At 38.5% G+C, this 18,432-nt stretch overlaps 1 protein-coding gene across 2 annotated transcripts in view; it reads left to right on the forward strand.

Annotated features, from left to right (window-relative positions):
- The window catches only part of LOC149661411 (protein turtle homolog B-like), a 58,122-nt gene that overhangs the window by 23,092 nt on the left and 16,598 nt on the right, over positions 1–18,432 (forward strand). For both annotated transcript variants that reach the window (XM_089842919.1, XM_089842918.1), the window contains one exon: positions 2,872–3,159. In XM_089842919.1, coding sequence (XP_089699045.1) covers positions 2,872–3,159 — 288 coding nt within the window. The remainder of the gene's footprint in view (positions 1–2,871; positions 3,160–18,432) is intronic.

The following is an 18,432-nucleotide window of genomic DNA, read 5'->3' on the forward strand; positions in this document are numbered from 1 at the left end:
CTCTTTACTGCCCTGCGTTTAATAAATTTAATGGTTAGAGTAAAAAAAAATTATATAAATATTATACCGACAAGGGAAAAGCGTTCGTGCCAAAGACCCTAGTCTTCCTTTGAACCCTTTTTGTTAACCTCTGAAGGCCATATATCAAAGTATAGATTATTACTTTAGATTTGGTACTTACTTTGTTGGGAAGGTTGTATCATTTTAAATCAATTTAATTTCTTTACAATATTTTTACGAAAAAGGGTTCCAGTATAAGTACTTCATGTTTCCAACCTCTGAATCTCTAAAACGAGGATGTTCTTTTATAAGAGAAGCTGGCTTGAAGCCAGTGGTAAAAACATCTTCCTTCGGGACCCGTCGCCTCGATAATCACTTTTAGCAAGTGCCGCCTCACCCTCCTACACCCAATTCCCTAGCCTTTTTAGTCCCGATACCCCAGTATGCTAATTTGATTACAACAGAAAGACCTCGTAGGGCTCTTTTTATATCAATACTCTCATTTCGCCAAGCAGCGAGTTGAGGGTCGCCTAGGGAGACTAGAAAACTAACTTTTTTTATTCATTGACCTCGATTCCTTGGCACCGCCGATTCTTTATAAACGTACACCGGAATTCGATCACTTTAAACGAACATCGACGTATATACGAGGATAATTAAAGTTACTTGAAGAGGCTGCCAATACTTGGGCCAATTTGATAAAAATCGCGAGCCAGTTTAACATCGACTCTTTCCTACGTTGATTATTTGAAATTAAAAAAAAGGCCGAGGCTTACGTCAAGAAGCGAGATCGTATTATTGAACCGGACTGCTATTAGAGACAGAAGTAAATTAATTAGTTTTCAAATCCTCCATACTTTGGGGAATTGCTTAAAATGAAATCATTGCACCCTGCATGTCGTTCGATTCACAGAATTCAACAAAATCTATTGAATTTCGCATTTTCATTGTCAGAAATTAATTTTCATTCATGCAAAAATAACAACTTTCTAATAATATTCTTCTATCCTGAATATTTTTAGCTTTTAACCTGACCCTTAGCGTAAACAGCAGTTCAAAGATTGTCTGAAATTTAACGTTATAGACGCCTAAAGCTTCCCTCGAGTAAGAAAGCCTCTCCTATAAATCCCTCATTATTATTTTTTCTCTTCTCTTCATTCTGGTTTTTCTCTTTGTTTCATTAAACCCGGTCTCTTCTAAAACTCTGAAACAATGATATTTTAAACCTCTTATGCAAATTGCGGAATAACGAACTTAGCCCCAACACTACATTTAGTTCACTCTCCAGTCTAGCGTTAAATTACACCGAATGTTTTTTCTTTTCATACCACTTTAAAGGGAAAATATTTAAAAAAGTGTTAAGGGCAAAGTTTACTGAATTATATTTTTCCTGTTATTAAAACATTTGTTATTCAGCCTGCTAATTGTCTGGAAGAAGCTATAGTTAAATTTGCTGAAAGATAAGTAAACTTATTTGAATAGGACGGAATTCCTCGAACTGTCGTTTATGATTAAGTATTTTTGAAATTGATTTAAATCGAGGTGATTTATTATAATTTTTAATAGCGTACTAGATTACCTTTCCGATGTTTTTACTTAAAATTTCATAGAGATAGTAATTAGCGAGCCAGATGTTCATTAAATTGAATATATTGGAGATTGTACTGCACGATAATACCCGAAATAGATTGGTAATATTCCGTTAACAAGAGAGGGGGACGAACTAGGTAACAATCCGTATACCTAAGTATATATATATTATATATATATTTCCCCTGTTGGCGATAAGGTTACTGCAAAACGTTTGTCATAGGGAAATTCTCTCTGCAATTCAAATCCTTCCCTTTCTAGTTCGATTAGATTAATCAATCTAGTGGCCCGCGGCGTTCCCCGTATGGATGCAAATTCTATTATAAATTCCTATATAAATCCCAATTTCCCACATGGAGAAGTTATGTATCGTATTAATAAATAAGCTATTGAACACCCACCAAAACATTGAACAGACGCCTTTTTAATTATCGATGAAAATGCCAATGGAATATCAGTGTAGTTTATAATACGACGAGAAACAAATTAATTCGAAGGTTTCAAGGGTAGAGGGAATTGTTCTCGGAAGCCTTTTCGGTCATTTATGTTTAATTATATTGCCATGGTTTATAAGACATGAACATTTCGTGTTAAACTATACACTCTGGGAACCCGCGTGTTACGTGTTTATTGAAGCAGTCAAGCCATGGTTTGATCGCGTTCGTCTTATATTGGAGATTTGATCAAAGTGTAATCAGCATCGTTTAATCTCAGTCTTTGTACAGGAAGGGAGATTATATTTACCCGAATTGCGAGGGAGGGAAATACCGGGGGAAGTACTACGGTATATAATACAGTCGCGCGATAAGCCGTTGCTCCGGGATGCTGCTGCGGATTTTATGATTCCCATTTACGTCCGTCCTTCCGTGTGTTAAATTGTAAGTAGGCCAAATTGGACGTTCGAATATTATTGGAAAGGGTTCAACCGAATTTCGATCAAATGGGGGGAAATGGAATATATGCTATAATCAAAATACGAAGCTATGGTTTTTTTTCTTTTACTTGATGTAAAGAACTTGAGCTTAAATCAAGCATGTTAGCATTAGACCCTTTCATCGCATTGAGGTTATGGCTTCATATTCCATTAATACGGATAGAGATTTGCTGTATCCTATGGGATTTAATGTCCAAAATGGTGTGTTTTTACACGCTGAAGGACAGGCTTACCTTTTGAAAACTATCCTACACCTATATCCCAATTATTTTTTGCGCCGGTCTTTTCTGATAGATTTATCCTGGGATTTCCGGTGGTATTAATAGCTTTTCTCCCTTTTCTGGCAGATTCACCCGTTTGCAAAAGCCCCGAAAAGGTTTTATACGGCGTAGCCCGAGGGGAAGAAGCTCGTATCAAATGCGAAGTGGAAGCCGATCCTCCCGATGTCACTTTTCTCTGGTCTCTCAACAACTCTTTCGAGAATCGAGAGGTGCGAGGGGTTCGAGCCAATGGCACTGTCAGTGTCGCACTATACACACCCATTTCCAAAATGGATTACGGATACCTTTTCTGCTACGGTATCAACTCCCTGGGCAAACAGAAGGATCCCTGTATCTTTAAAGTTGTACCGGCGGGTAAGTTACGAGTTAAAGCTCTTTTTTAACCTTCCATTCACTCGTCCACTTTTCAATCAAATCAAACCACTTCCCTTCAATATAAGTGATCGCAAACGCCTACCCTAGGAATATCTACCCCTACTCGTATTAAAACAAAGCTCTTCAGTCAATATTTAGCGTGGTTTCTACTGGAAATTCTGGCCCAATTATTTAAAACGTTGTTCATATTACCCAAACAATGATATTATAACTTGTAACAGCGAAATAAGTTAGAAATTGGGAAAGAAGTATTATGTTTATGGAAACTATTATTTACGCTAATGACGAGAGAAAACATTTGCACGCTTTTGGGTTTCGTAGCTAAAGTATTCACTATATTAAAAAAAACTTGGTTTACATAGTTGGAAACAAATTAGTTCCACTTATCGGGCCCCTAATTGTTACCTTTTTAATAGTTTATTGCTATTTATATTCGCGTTATTGTTTCACCTCAAAATTAAATGGCCAAACAATTAAACTTTCTTTCGGGGTAGCCTCGACCTCCTATAATTTAAGCACGCTTGATAACGTTGGCAATAATTTGCTATCCAAATGAAAAATAAGGCACGATTTTCTCCAACCGTGAAGGTCACTTTTACTTCATGTTGCCAAATGTTTTAAACAAAGGCTTAAGAAGTAGCTGTAGCAAATAGCGATCTTGGTATACACAAAACATGTTCTTTTTTGATGCAATTATGTTAGGAGCGATAAAATTGCGCTAAAATAATCCTAAACTTGGTCTATCTTGGTAAAAAAACCAAAAATTTTTGAAGCGGCACCCTCTGCTTGGAAATTCGGGTCGAAAACCCATTATGTTGCAGCTGCTGCGCGGTTTAGCGAAATATATCGCGACCCGCCATTAAAATAGGCTAAATTGAGCCAAAAGTTAACCCTAAGCCCACTTAAGCCTTTAAGGAACGTTTTCGACTAAAATTAAAAATGCATGCCGCTTTGTTTGGATTGTTATGAGGAACCCGCGCCATTCTCAGAAATGTTTTGACGAATTAGAAGCGGAGTATAAGGCTGGCTGCTGGCGTCACCGCTTCTAAATGGTTATAAAGCGCCTCTTTTAAGTACTCTGGGAAGGAGGAAGCGTCGTAATTAGCGCTTACACATTGCGCGGGATAAAGTGGACGCCAGTGAAGACGTTAAGAGGATCGGTATTAAGGAGAATTCTTCACGGCTTTCACTATATTCACTTCGACCCCGTGAATAAAATTATAGTTAAGGTACGTAAGCAGCTGCGCCATTGAGCCCCTAATTATCCATTTCGGGAAGTCCCGAAAATCCGCGGCAATGAGCCGAATTATATTCCTTATTGGGTCGAGGCGAAAGCGAACCCTTTTCGCTTCAACTAGAAGTGAAGTAACTGTAGAAGTCTTCGATGCTTATTCGATTATATAAGATTGTTGTTCATTCTTAGCCTTGAATTCCTCCCAAAACGAAGCGTTATCTCTGTTTTTAATCTACTTCGGTTTAAATTCTATCTGACCGCCCGTTTCATACTCTTTCGCTCTATTTCTCCATTCTCTTTTCTGTCTTTTATTCTTCAGTCGCTTTTCCTTTTGTTAACTCTAAACTTTAAGTTAATCCAATTAAATTTTAATATCTTTGCGCGTTCTCTTCGTCTAATTAACTCCGAAAACTATCTCAGTTGGAGGTGCGCAATCCGGGTTGAGTGTGTACGCGAAAGGGCGGAGGTGAATGAGCTTTTAAAAATTACTTTTCTGCAGGATTTAAGATTTTCCTCGAGTATACGGTAATTACTTATTGAACACGACGCGGTATGCGTAGAGACACTGATACCTCCTATTTTGCATAATATATTTAAGGGTGGTTTAAATCAACACGCAACTTTAATTTCTTTGCGTAACTAATTTAGTATATTCTACTCGCGTATACCCTTTTTTGTTATAGGATTAATATAGCGTAAATCTTCAATTGTCTTGGCTATCCAATAGTTCCAAGGAATTTAATATTTTTTAGGCCTATTCTTGGATCGTTTGGTTCGGTAGTATTTTTCTTCCAGTAACTGCGAGATTGGAAGTCATTCCGTGAATTTTTCTTTAAAATTCTCACGCGCTCGAATGAATGCAATCTTCACGCGTCGCTTTATCCCAAAGTTAAAAATCTTTGCCTTGTTCTATAACCATCTCCAACGCACAATTCCAGGGAGTTAAGAGTATATTACATACCTTCAGGAATATTTATAAGTACAAAAAATGTATAAGAGTTCACAACCGTCACTAAAGCATTGCAACGAGCTACACTATAAGTTTTATTTATTTATATGTATTTCCGGTTTTGTTACTATATAGCTTTGTTTGGATGTAGATTTAGAAAATATTTTCCTAAAATCTTTCTTCGATAGACGTTGTCAAATATTTTAGGACAAAATTTATGAATTCTCTGGTGCCAGAGACTCAGAGGCAATTTTTCCAATTCATTTATATCCCGAGGAAATTCTCTGTGTTAGAAGTTGAGAGCTCGAGGAGACTTGGAAGAAAGAAAAGAAATTCAGTAATCTTTGGCACTTTGAAGTCGTTCTCTTTCTGGAATGGTAAGATTTTTTTTTCTGGGGGAAGAGAGATAGCGTGTCTAGCTGACGTCGGCCGGCGACAAGGTCATAAATCTAACTGGTCAATCGAGTGAAACAAAAGGCTCGCCGGCGACGTACGTACAGGCGACCTCGCCATCTGTACCAGCTCGAAGAGAAGAGGTTCTTTCTTTAATGGGCATCGCGACCATTTCCATTGCTACACAAGTTTCTTTTGGTTGCCTCTTCTTTTCTTACTCTCGACGAATATACATTGTCCAAATAAGCTTCCAGTAAGCCTCTTTTGTAAGGGTGCTTCGCGCGACATTTCTACTAGCATACTCATTTCTTCTCGTCTTCGATACTATAAGAAACGATACCGAGACCACTACCCCAAAGGGTCGGACATAGAATACATTTATTCTTCATGAAAGGCTCCATTGATTATCTAACTTTTGAGCATTACATCTTTAGCCTGTTAAGAGATACGTGAATAAATCCCACGAGGATAAGATGCTGCTAATCTTCCTCTTTCCGATTATCGTTAATACCTTCAGTTGAAACGCGCGTTGGATGAGTAAAATAAGACTGTAATGTCTAATTGTCCAACTCCTCGTGGATAACCCCTTCTCCTTTGAGAATGGTGCTGTATTTTTTTCAAGTATCTCTAGACTCTTTCTCCATCTTTTGTTCTTGGTCTTCTTTTATATTTTGTCGTCTTATTTTCGCCTCTAGCTTTCAACCCGGCTTACGTTCATCCGTTTTTTGTTTTTTTTTTCGTCATTCCTTCGTTCTTTAGTGTTATTTTTTCTTAGAAGCAGCGCTTGTCCTAGGTGGTTCTTTGTCGTTGACACGATGATGGTAATTTCTTGCCATTTTCCATCGTTTCTCGCTAAGTATACCATCCTTTTCCCTCTTGCCACTCTTGCTTACTCCATCCCAGTTTATTCTCCTTACTGATAGTGCTTGGCCTTCCTTGTCTCATTGAATATAATCCGACGAAAGGGGTTGTGGGCGGCGAGTTCTCTGTCAGATGTTAAGCCCCAGTTTTTGACAGAAATCTATTTTTTACGATCAGAATCGTTTCCAATTTATTAAAGATGCCAGGAACTCAGCAGATTCAACCACGAGAGAGGAAAGTTTCTCCCCTTCCTCATAGACTAGCCTAGACTAATTAATTACCTTCCGACTCACCTTGAATATATTTTTGTGTTTTACGAGATACGCGAGCTGATACGTGTGAGGTACAGGGTGTGAATATTTTGTAGTACATTTCAAATAAGTATTTGTTTATTTAATAGTAAAACTGAAACATTGCTGCGGTTTATAGGAATTGTGTCATATTTTTAACCAAATCGGAAGTGCTTCTGTCTCTTTAGCGCTGGTATTACACCCTGTAAGTGGGAAAATAAAAATGGGAGTCGAGTTCATAAACACTCTTCAGGCGTTAAATTAATTTACGATCTAATAAGGAACGTTCCCACACTAACCGTGGGAAGGATCTTAAGGTTTATTTTTATATTTCCCCACAGAGAGCTGCTAAGAGAGTTACTGTGAGAGTCGCGGTTTAATTTGCCCTGTAGTATGGTGCTAAAGAAAGAGTTATTTTTAGGGAATTGTGGTTCACTGGATGCTGGGATATATACCGAGAAACACTTTTGGCACACTGGTGGTGGTGGTGGTACTCGAGAATTCTGTAATTTCTTTTTTTCTCTCTCTCTCCTCAGCCGTCAGATTCTTTCTCGCGGTGTGGTTTCCTCCCTCGTAAATGGTGGAATTTTTTCTTCTCCATTGCTCTTGGTTGATCTTTCCTAGACTCCATCCCCAGCCTCTTCCCATCCCATCTTTATTCCCCACTTTTATCTTCTCGGTATGGTATACTCTACTGGTTTGTACCAGATATGACTGAACCTTTTTCGAAGCTAAAGTATCTCTTTCTCCTCTTATGTTTTTTTTTTAAAGAGTTTGTGTCTGGATAGGATAGGATATGATATTACTATAGGCTAGCCTCTTACTAGACTCTATCCCAGAGAGAACCGTTAAGAGAGTTCCGCCTTCTCTTGTATATCTGTACATAGGAAAAGGCGAGAAAAAATATCTATCAAGCGAATAATGTATCGGTTATCGTTTTGTAGCAGCAGGTGGCTCCCATAGGAATGCTAATCTGCGGGGAAAGTTCTAGAGCACCAAAGAAACGCAACGCGATCGTGCGCCGTCCCCTCAAAATATATAGATATCTTTCATGGTTTGGTATAACCAACAGGGTTGTAATGATATTTCCCAAACCACCAAAAAAAATTCCACGTTCTTCCTTTATTTTTATCTGAAGTGACGAGTTCGGTTATTATTTTTATTATTTTCAAAATTGTGATGTTGTTTAACGAGTTTCCGATATTTAAAACTAATTCTTGAGACACTTAAATTGAACATTAAGAGTTATAGTTAAAATTATTATAGTTTTAATTATGTTATAGGTAAGTTAAATCTTGGATAAGTTCAAGTAACACGCTGTTGTTTAACAATAACATAAACTTACTTCAAAGTTAATTGTATAGTAAATAGTAAACTGTTAGAATAAAAGTTTGGTAACTCACGGTTAATAGTTTGTTGTTGATGCCATCCGTTCAAGGATTTCGTAGCTTTCCCCAAGAATCACGTGCAACACAAGTAATTAATATGAACATTAACGTTAACCGTGATCACGGCACTAACTGACTAAAACACCACACTGATTTAAATTTCCTTCAAACACGTCAGAACCAGTCTTTCTCTATCTAGGCTGGGTCCGTTTTAGTTCTATATGGTTCCACGGAAACAAGCGCTCTTTCTTTAGCGAGACTCCAGTACGAAATGGTATTTTTCCATGCTTTTAGCTGCAAAGCTTCAAGCTTATTTTTCTTTCGGGACAATGTCTATTTTTACCCCCTAAGGGTTACGAAGCGATTTGCAAAAGGCCACTCCTAAGTTTATGACTTTGTAGGGTTGAAGGATATTTTACACCCCCTAGTAACAAGAACCATCCATCGATTCCATAGATGCCTTTACAGTAGTACACTATATATTTGAAAATACAAGCCGCGATATACAGCAGGTCTCAGTTTAGTTTAGAGTAGAATGTTTTTCTTCAAGTTCTTTTAGGATTTCGCAATTAAAGGCAACCTCTTTTTAACAGCAACGCCAAACATAAGTAGAGCCATATAATGGGTTCCTGGAAAACCCCCATAAATACTTTAAAATAAATATTAAACCATACAATTCTCGGTAGCTTTCGTGGATCGGCGTTTAGCTATGGTTTAAAGCTAGATGTACTCTCGCTGATGCTTTGAGACCACTCTCTTTATTATCTATCTATTTTTGGATGTTTTTGAATGATGATTTATGGACATACAGGTGTCAGCTGAATCCTGGAACCGAGATTGCACCACTTTGCAAAATACTGTTTTGTCAGTGTCTCCGTGTCCCCAGGCTACCTCGCGTTCGGGGATCGTAACAATAACCTGCCTTAACTTTCTTCTCAATTCTTATTTTGGATTTCTTATGGAATTAAGAGTACTTACAAAGAGTATGTGATTTATTAGAGTGTTAGTTGTTTTTAAAACATGCTATTTTCTTCAGTAAAAATTATCAATAATGTATTGAAAATGCGTGTTACATTAATGGGTCACCGTTGATCTGTTTTTCTTTCAGTCCTTCTCCATAGGTAACACACCTACGATGTTTCTTTTATGACTTGTGTTTTGAATATTGAATAAGGAATAAACCGAATTCATATAGAACATATAAATGTTGAAGTATCGCGTGATAAAAGGTATTTTTCTCTTTGTAAATTCGTCATGCAAATGATAATAGCTTTTAAAATTAGAGAGTATTATGTTTAAAGAGGTTGGTTTTTTTTTCATTTTCATTATGTCATAGAAACGGAAAAATCCCATTAGGATCACCACTACGTGGTTTGTGTTCCACGCGTATGAATTTCCATTTAAAACCGTTTTATAACCCATATCCACAGAGGATAATGTAACGCCCACTCCAAAGTACCACTCTCAAATATATTTGAGGTATGCATGTAGTATTCTGAACTTATTCTACTATTAAACAGGTCTGCCACTCTTCATTCCCATAGGACTTCATAAATCATTAAGATAAATGTATTAATACCACTATATTTTACACTGGGTCATGTGTTTATTCGATTATCTCCATGAATAATTGATTTATATGTTATAAGACTATAAAAGTTAAATTTTCATAATCCAATCCACAAATATTCCCTTGAATATTGCTTTATTATTGAAATGATGTATGATACTAACAATCTGAAATATCTTGCTTTCCATTGCAAAACCATTTTTGACATTTCTTTGCACGATACCCATTTTTGTATAATGAAATATTTAACGATAAACCAATACAGAGCAATATTCTAGAGAGGAATGAATAGTTTCTCGAGTCTCTTTTATATAATTGAATTCATTTTACCATTTTGGCTAGTCGACACTGTCTTTTCCAATGACATTTAGCCGAATAAGTTCCGAAAATTTTGAAGCTAGAATCTTTTTCCATGCAGTAACGCTCCTCAAATTTAATTAATTGTATATTCGAGTTAAATTTATAGAACGACTAAAATAACTTTCTCTCTCTCTGGAGTTATTTTACTTAACTCTGGTTCGACCTTATGATAATAAGTAACTCTTTAAAATTTAACATGAATTTATTAAAGTACGTAAGAAAAACGTCGCCGAACTTCTCTCTCTAAACTCTAAAGTAGCTCTGACTTTCTTTACTCTTTTTCATTTGTCCCTTCTTTTGGGTTATCACCCCCGGTCCTCCCCGTCTTCGTGGCGCCCTAAGTACACTCTCTCTCTTAGTGTAAAGTTCTTCTCTTTCACTGTGCACTGGCCAGGTAAGAGCCACCCACGAAGACCTCTAGGTAAAAGAGGGGAAAATAACCCTTTAGGCTATTCTATTCTAGTACGCTCCATCTTAACAATTTTCTAGCGGACAAGTTCGGCAACACACAAATTGAAATACAATTTTACAAAAAACATTTTTTGAAACAAACAAAATCAAAATAATTCCCACAAATTCCCCCCCCCCATGAACGATAGTTCATCTTGTAGTGTCTATGGTTGTTGGGAATTGTCTAGTTCCAATGGGTGGAGCAAATTTATTGCTCGTCTAATCAGTTTCTTGTTTGGTAATTTTAAAGAACACGCGCGTATTTTTAAATCGCGTCCCTCAAAAACCTCTACCACACGCGCCATTTGCCACTGTTGTCTAGGTAGGTTTAAGTCGTTAACTAGCACAACATCTCCAGGTTTCACGGAACCTTTCTTCGAAAATTCTACATTATGTGCTGAATTTAGAAGTAACAAATAGTCCCTCCTCCATTGATTCCAAAATTTGTTTAGGAGAGTTTCTTTATATCTCCATCTCTTCACTGCTTGTTTACTTGAAATCGCGTTTGTTGCGTTAAATTGAGAATCTGGCGGTAATGATGTTAGGCGGCGTCCTACTAAGAAATGAGCAGGAGTCAAACAGATTGGTTCGCTGGATTCGCTGTACTGGTAAGTCAGTGGCCTAGAATTGACCACGGCTTCTATTTCTGCAATAACAGTTTGCATCTCATCGAAATTTAACAGCGCTTTTCCCAGTGTCTTCTTAAGAGCCGTTTTCACGGTTTTCACTTGCCTTTCGTAAAAACCTCCCCACCAAGGGGACCTTTCTGCAATAAATTTCCAGGCTATTCCTGTCTTTCCGAAATATTCGTAGACTTCTGGTTTCTTTATATTTTTCCAGATCGATATCAAGTCCCGATCGGCCTTCTTAAAACTCAAAGCGTTGTCGGAGTACATGACATTAACTAGTCCTCTTCTTGAAACAAACCTTCGTAAGGCTAGAAGGAAGGTAGTGGTTGACATTTCAGTCACCAACTCCAAATGTACCGCTCTCGTGACTGCACACGTAAAGAGGCAGATGTAAGCCTTGTAAGGGGTTTCTCCCTTTAAATACAGAGGGCCGGCGAAATCTACCCCCGTGACTTCAAAGCTATGAGCTTTTGTTATTCGATCCATAGGTAGGGGGGCAGTTTCCTCCTCTAGGGACTGAGCTCTCCATAACTTGCATGTTAAGCAATGTGAAATTCTTTTCTTTATCGCTTGCCTCCCTTTGATGATCCAATACTTTTCTCTTACTTGCGCCAAAGTATTTGCTAACCCTTGATGGTACACCCTCAAGTGCGCCTCGTCTATTATCAATTCGGCCAATCTGCACTTCTTAGAGAGGATAACAGGATGTTTTTCCTCATAGGATAGTTTCGCCTTTTGGAGGCGTCCTCCTATTCTCAAGATTCCAGACTTGTCCAAAAACGGATTTAATTGTTTAATCGGGGAGTCTTTTTGTAATTCCATTTCTTTTCTTAAATTAGAAATCTCTAACGGAAAGTCTTCTTCTTGAGCTTCTTTGATGAAATATTCTCTGGAGGCTTGAATTTCTTCTGATGTCAAAGGTGTCTTTATTTTGTTGGTTTTTTGTTCCCCCCCGTTGAGGATGAATCTTCTCATCCACGCGTAGATTCTTACAGGGAACTGCAGCTTACTATAGTTTGCTAAGTTCAGTAGTTTTTCCTTTGGTTTTTCTGACGTAACACTCAGAACTAATTGGGAGCAATCTATGTAATTTTTTCTCATTTGGGCCTTGAACTCTATTTCCTCTTCCGGTTTCAGATTTTCAAACCCTTGATCAGGCCATTCTTTTTTATTTTTCTCTAGCCACATTGGACCCTTCCACCATACTTTATTTTTCGCTAAATCTCTGACTTTTTCACCCCGAGTGAGGAGATCAGCTGGATTGTCTTTCCCCTTGCAATACTTCCATGAATCCGGCTCGGTGAGACTTTGGATGTCCTCCACTCTGTGAGCGACCATGGGCTTCCACCTTCTAGACATTCCATGTATCCATTTAATTACGGTTTGAGAATCCGACCAGTATTGAATATTTTCTTTAGTTGTTTTAAAAACTTGATTTACTCTTTGGGTTAACCTAGCACCAACTAGGGCTGCCATTAACTCTAGTACTGGAACTGACAGCTTTTTGATAGGCGCGACTCTAGTTTTTGACGTGACTAAGAGGGTCGTGATTTCTCCCTTCTTTGAAGTGATTCGGGCGTAGATGGCGGCTCCGTACGCAGCTTCACTTGCGTCACAGAAGCAATGCAACTCCTTCGTCTCTATCTCTTTTTCTCCTAGATTCGAATGACAGTGTCTTGGCGTGGATATTAGGGCTAGTTCAGGTAACTCTGCCAACCAGCTTCTCCACGCTCTTGCTACCTCTTCCGGTAAAGGTTGGTCCCACCCCTTCCTTTGCAGCCATAGCTCTTGAAACATAATTTTTACTCTTACGGAAAATGGTGATAATAAACCGAGAGGGTCGAAAATCCTCGCAGCTGATTTTAATAAGCTCCGTTTCGTATCTTCGAACTCTGGAATGCTCTCAATTAAGGAATCTACTTGAAATCCAAAGGTGTCCGTCTGGTCGTTCCAGACTACTCCTAAAACCATCTGGCTTTTGCTACCGCCCTTTAAGATTAGCTTCTCTGAATTGGGCTCTGGTTCCCAATTTTGTTCCTTAATTCTTTTTCGGACTTCGGTTGAGCTGGTTCTCCACTTTCTCAGTTTCATTGCTGCCTTCTCTAATATGGTCTTCGATTCTAGGGCTCTTTGAAATGCTGAATCATCGTTATCTGCTCCACTCGTTAAGTCATCTACAAACATGTCATTGCTGAGAATTTGACAAGTCTCCGGATATTCCCCTTCATAACTCTTTGCGTGATGCTTTATAGTCGCCCCTAAATGGAACGGGCTTGACGTGACCCCGAACATGACTCTGGTCATGCGATAAGTGATTGTTTCTTCGTTTGCTGGTGACTCAAATGGATTTGGATTCCAAAGAAATCGAGTGGCATCTCTGTCCTCTGGTGCTACGGTAATTTGCAGGAAGGCCTGCTCTATGTCCGCAGTTAGTGCTACTTTTCTCATTCGGAATTTCATTAAAATCTCTAAAAGGTCCGGAATCAAGTTTGGGCCAGGTAGAAGAACTTCATTCAAGGAAAGGGCATTTCCTTCGTGGGAGGAAGCGTCGAATACGACGCGTAATTTGGTCGTTTCTCTTTCAAGCTTTATCACGGGTTGGTGTGGAATGTAGTACACCGGACCGTCTATCTTCTGCTCGCCTTCCAATACTCTTTCAATGATTCCCTTTTCCTCGTAGCCTTCAATTACCGTTTTATACTTCTCGAAAAGGTTGAAATCTTTGCGAAATCTCTTGGAAAGGCCCTCTAGTCTCTTCTTGGCCATATTTAGGTTACTACCCAGCTTGGGTTTATCCTCTGTCCAAGGTAGGCTCACTTGATAACGTCCCTCTTCAAATTTGACGGTATTTTCAAACTTGTTAACGGCTTCTTCTTCTCTTTCATCCATTGTTTTTCTTCCAGCTTCTATAATTCCGAGTGATTCGATCTCCCAAAACGCTTTCAAACTCTTCCCAATTTCGTCGTCTGTTGAATTTTCCAAGATTAAGTTGATTGAGCTTTCTGTCTCCTCTATCTCTGATGTTATGAGTAAGCAAGAGGCTGAACTTGGACCCTGCACTACCCATCCGAAAAGGCTTTCCATAGCGACCAAGGATTCGTTTAATCTCTTTGACTTGGTGCTAAATATTTTCCAATAGTAATCGGACCCTATTAGAAGTCCAATTTCACCTTGCGTCGGAAATTTGCCTTCAGTATCTTCCGCTAGGCTCATGTTGTTTTCTTTAAATTCTTTGACTATCTCTTTACCAGGAACTAGAATTCTTGCGGCGCTGATTTCAGGCGTTTCTACAGCTTCTATCTCTATTGACTTTTCGTCATGAATACTCTTTACTGTTAGTTTAACTCTTCTTGTAAGGATTGCGGTGGGTTTTTTCGCCCCGAAAGGGAAGTAATTCAGTCGAATCTCTCCAACTACGGGCAACGCTAGTTTCTCGGAAAGATCTTTTCTTACAAAGCTTCTTTGACTCCCCCCGTCAATCAAGCATCTCGCCACACCTTGACTCTTTTCGCTTTTCAATAATACTGTAGCGGTTTGAAGTAAAATTCCACAAGGCGCGTTAGGTATTTCGTTTTGCATGACGGTATTATTCGCCGTGTCCTCGGACTCCTCGATTCTAGTTTCCTTCTTCTCCTTTTCTTCCTTATGTCTAGTTTCGCACATCGCCGTATGATGGCGTCTCTGACAGTATTGGCACTGTATCTTAGCAGTGCATCTTCTAGACATGTGGTCACCCTTCATGCAGCGGAAACATTTTCTCTTTTTCTTAAGAATTTCCAGTTTCTCTTCAACACTCTTAGATTTGCAATTTTCGGCGCTGTGTGGCGCTTCGCAAAATATACAAGAAATCTCAACCCCGTTGCTCAATATGGCGCTTGACGAAAATGGTTTTCTTCTTGGGTTATTTGGCTCTCTGTGATTTGCTTTTTCTGCCCCTCTAGAGTATTGATACTCCCTTTGCTCGAATTTTTCGTTCATCCTTGTAAAGGCTTGTGCCCTTTCTCTACTCTCTACTTCCTTGCGAATAAATTCTAACAAATCTTTAACTTTATGTTGACTCGTTCTATTTCGTTGTCTACTATATTCTAAAGCCAACTCGTATGGTATCAATTTGACCATTATGTGATGAAGAAAATCACCGTCCGCACTTCTTCCTAACGATTCTAGACTTCTTACTTCAACAATACAGTTATCATAAAATGCACGCAGTCCTATTAAATCTCCCTTGCGGTGAACAGGGGTCATACTTGTAATGTTATTCATATGAGTGTTTACTATATCCTCTTCGCACCCGAATCTTTCCTCCAATAGTTTTATCGCCGCGTCGTAATTAGCCTCTGTTAACGCTAATCCCGTTACTGAAGTTAACGCGAATCCCCCTAAATATGACTTTAAATAAGTGTATTTATCTACCTTTGTTAAAGAATTGTTTTGATGGATCGCGACGTTGTATTGATTCCAAAAGTTCAACCATTTACTTGGATCACCCGTATATTTCTCTATATTAATACGAGGTAATTTTACACAATTTTGCGATACGTTCCCTTGTTGATTAACTTGAGCTGGCGGACTTGGTGGTACTTGTTGTAAACCTTGAGTAATTACTGTTGTTGAACTTTGGCTCTGGGATGAAGTCGACGAAGCTCCACTAACGCCGGTAATGGCTGGAGGCACGTTGCTGGCTGCCGCAGTGGTGTTTTGGGGGTGGGGATTCTGAGCGGCAATGGCGGCTTCTAGGGCTCTATCGGCGTCATCTCTGCAGTCGGTTATGCTATTCTCGTACTTTTGGACGCCATTTAATTCGTCGTCTAACTCTGATATGGGCGTCAAATTGGAAATTTGTTCGTCCAACGCTTGTAACTCTCTTTCTCTGTTAGCTAGATGCTGTAGGTTCCTCTGAACGTCTCCAGTAACTATGATCGTTCTTGTTAGATCATCTCTTATCTTATTAATGTATCTGGTCACATTAGTCCTCTTTGACGTTCTAGTTTTTCTCAACCGTTCTAAGGTCTCTAATTCGTCCGCGGTCGACATTTTCTTTCACTTCTTTACTAATTATTACTTTACTTAAATATCTATAGGTCCCGGGTTTCGGCACCATAAAATAACTTTCTCTCTCTCTGGAGTTATTTTACTTAACTCTGGTTCGACCTTATGATAATAAGTAACTCTTTAAAATTTAACATGAATTTATTAAAGTACGTAAGAAAAACGTCGCCGAACTTCTCTCTCTAAACTCTAAAGTAGCTCTGACTTTCTTTACTCTTTTTCATTTGTCCCTTCTTTTGGGTTATCACCCCCGGTCCTCCCCGTCTTCGTGGCGCCCTAAGTACACTCTCTCTCTTAGTGTAAAGTTCTTCTCTTTCACTGTGCACTGGCCAGGTAAGAGCCACCCACGAAGACCTCTAGGTAAAAGAGGGGAAAATAACCCTTTAGGCTATTCTATTCTAGTACGCTCCATCTTAACAATTTTCTAGCGGACAAGTTCGGCAACACACAAATTGAAATACAATTTTACAAAAAACATTTTTTGAAACAAACAAAATCAAAATAATTCCCACAACGACGAAAGTGGCCTTACTCACCTCATTAGGGGGTTACACTCAATACTATGCGTGAAATCCTGTTATAGTTAAATTAAATATAAATATATAAACAGTATACAATCCTGACAATCGTGTTAAATCATAGTCTTCGTAATGTGTCTGTATTTTCTCGTTTCTATTATTTGAATTAACAGCTTTCACGTTGTTTATTTTCTTCTTGAAACCTTTATTGCAATTAAGGCTTAGTTTCGGCGGATCAACATAGTTTTATAATGAAACGGTGAAAATTTAAGGAATCTAGGAACGTTAGAATTATGGCGCCATTTCAATCGATCTAGACATAAGTAAAATAATTTTCCATAAGTTTTATCTTCCCATACCATGTTGACAATCGTGTCGTTGTCTACAAACCAAACCAAAAACTAAAGCGTGTGCAGAAAATAGACTTTGGACCACGTGTTTAGTCAATCATTTACGGGGCTCGTCTGGATGTCTTACCATACGACTGTTACTGTTTCTTAGACACTTATTCCAGAATTATTTTACTTATGATAAAGGATAGCAGATTCCAATTTGGGAATTCCTGAAGCCGCCCATCACGAGCTAAAAACGTTTTGATCAATTTTCTCTCTTGTCCCTTTTCACTAATGCGAGCGAAAAAGGTCTTCTAAAATGATTCCGAATGTCTGAAACGATTTAGCTTTTACGTACGGATTTTAACGAAGAAAAGAAGGAAGCGTCGAAGAAAGAAAGAAAGAAAGAAAAAGAAATAGTCGCCCAAGCTTTTTTCTACCCTAGTAAAAAAAAAAAAAAAAAGAATCCCCATTCGATTGATTTGTCATTAACTGTCTTTTTCGGAACGGGGTAGGTATAAAAAAGTCATTTTTCGGTTATAAAATGTCTATAAAAAGAAACCAGGAGGAAGTCAGGAAATACTTTATTGAAAGATTGAACCACCTTTTTCCGTGGTATAATCAAAAGTCTATATTTTGAAGCAGGTTTCATAGAAACAATATTTGTTTTACTTATAATTGTGGCTTCAACATTTGTTATTGCCTTATCTTTGTTATTTCCCCTTGACCTTGTCTCACTTATTGATTTCCTGATATTATTTTCATTTAAGTAGCATTACAGATTGACATGGGCTACGAGTACGTTTCTATTAAAGGGACTCTAAAGAGGTCGGCGGACCGTTGAATTTATTTTTTTAAGAAAACTCACCCGACCCATCCTCCCCTCTCTTGTGATTGGTTGTGATCCGCCCTGCTTCGGCGTTTCCCCAGTTCTGACCCGCTAGAGTCCGAGACCCCCGCTGCGTTTGCTAGAAGGAAAGACTTTCGTTTTGCTCATCCCTCCCCCCCCCGGGATTGTGACGTCAATAACGACGTTTTCAAAAAATATTTCCAACGGTCCGCCGACTTCTTTAGAGTCCCTTTAAACCTCACAAAATGTGCCTGAATTCAAAGGTTTTGAAAGTTTCGTAAACCCTTAAAGTTCGTGAACTCATATTTGTTTTATCAAACAGAGTTCGTCCATTTTACTATTTAAACATACATTAATTTTAGAACTTCTGATGCGTTCT

This window comes from Phalangium opilio, unplaced genomic scaffold, assembly GCF_054372755.1.
Source record: "Phalangium opilio isolate 3A_F unplaced genomic scaffold, DU_Popi_V2 ptg000070l_1, whole genome shotgun sequence".
Lineage (NCBI taxonomy): Eukaryota > Metazoa > Arthropoda > Arachnida > Opiliones > Phalangiidae > Phalangium > Phalangium opilio.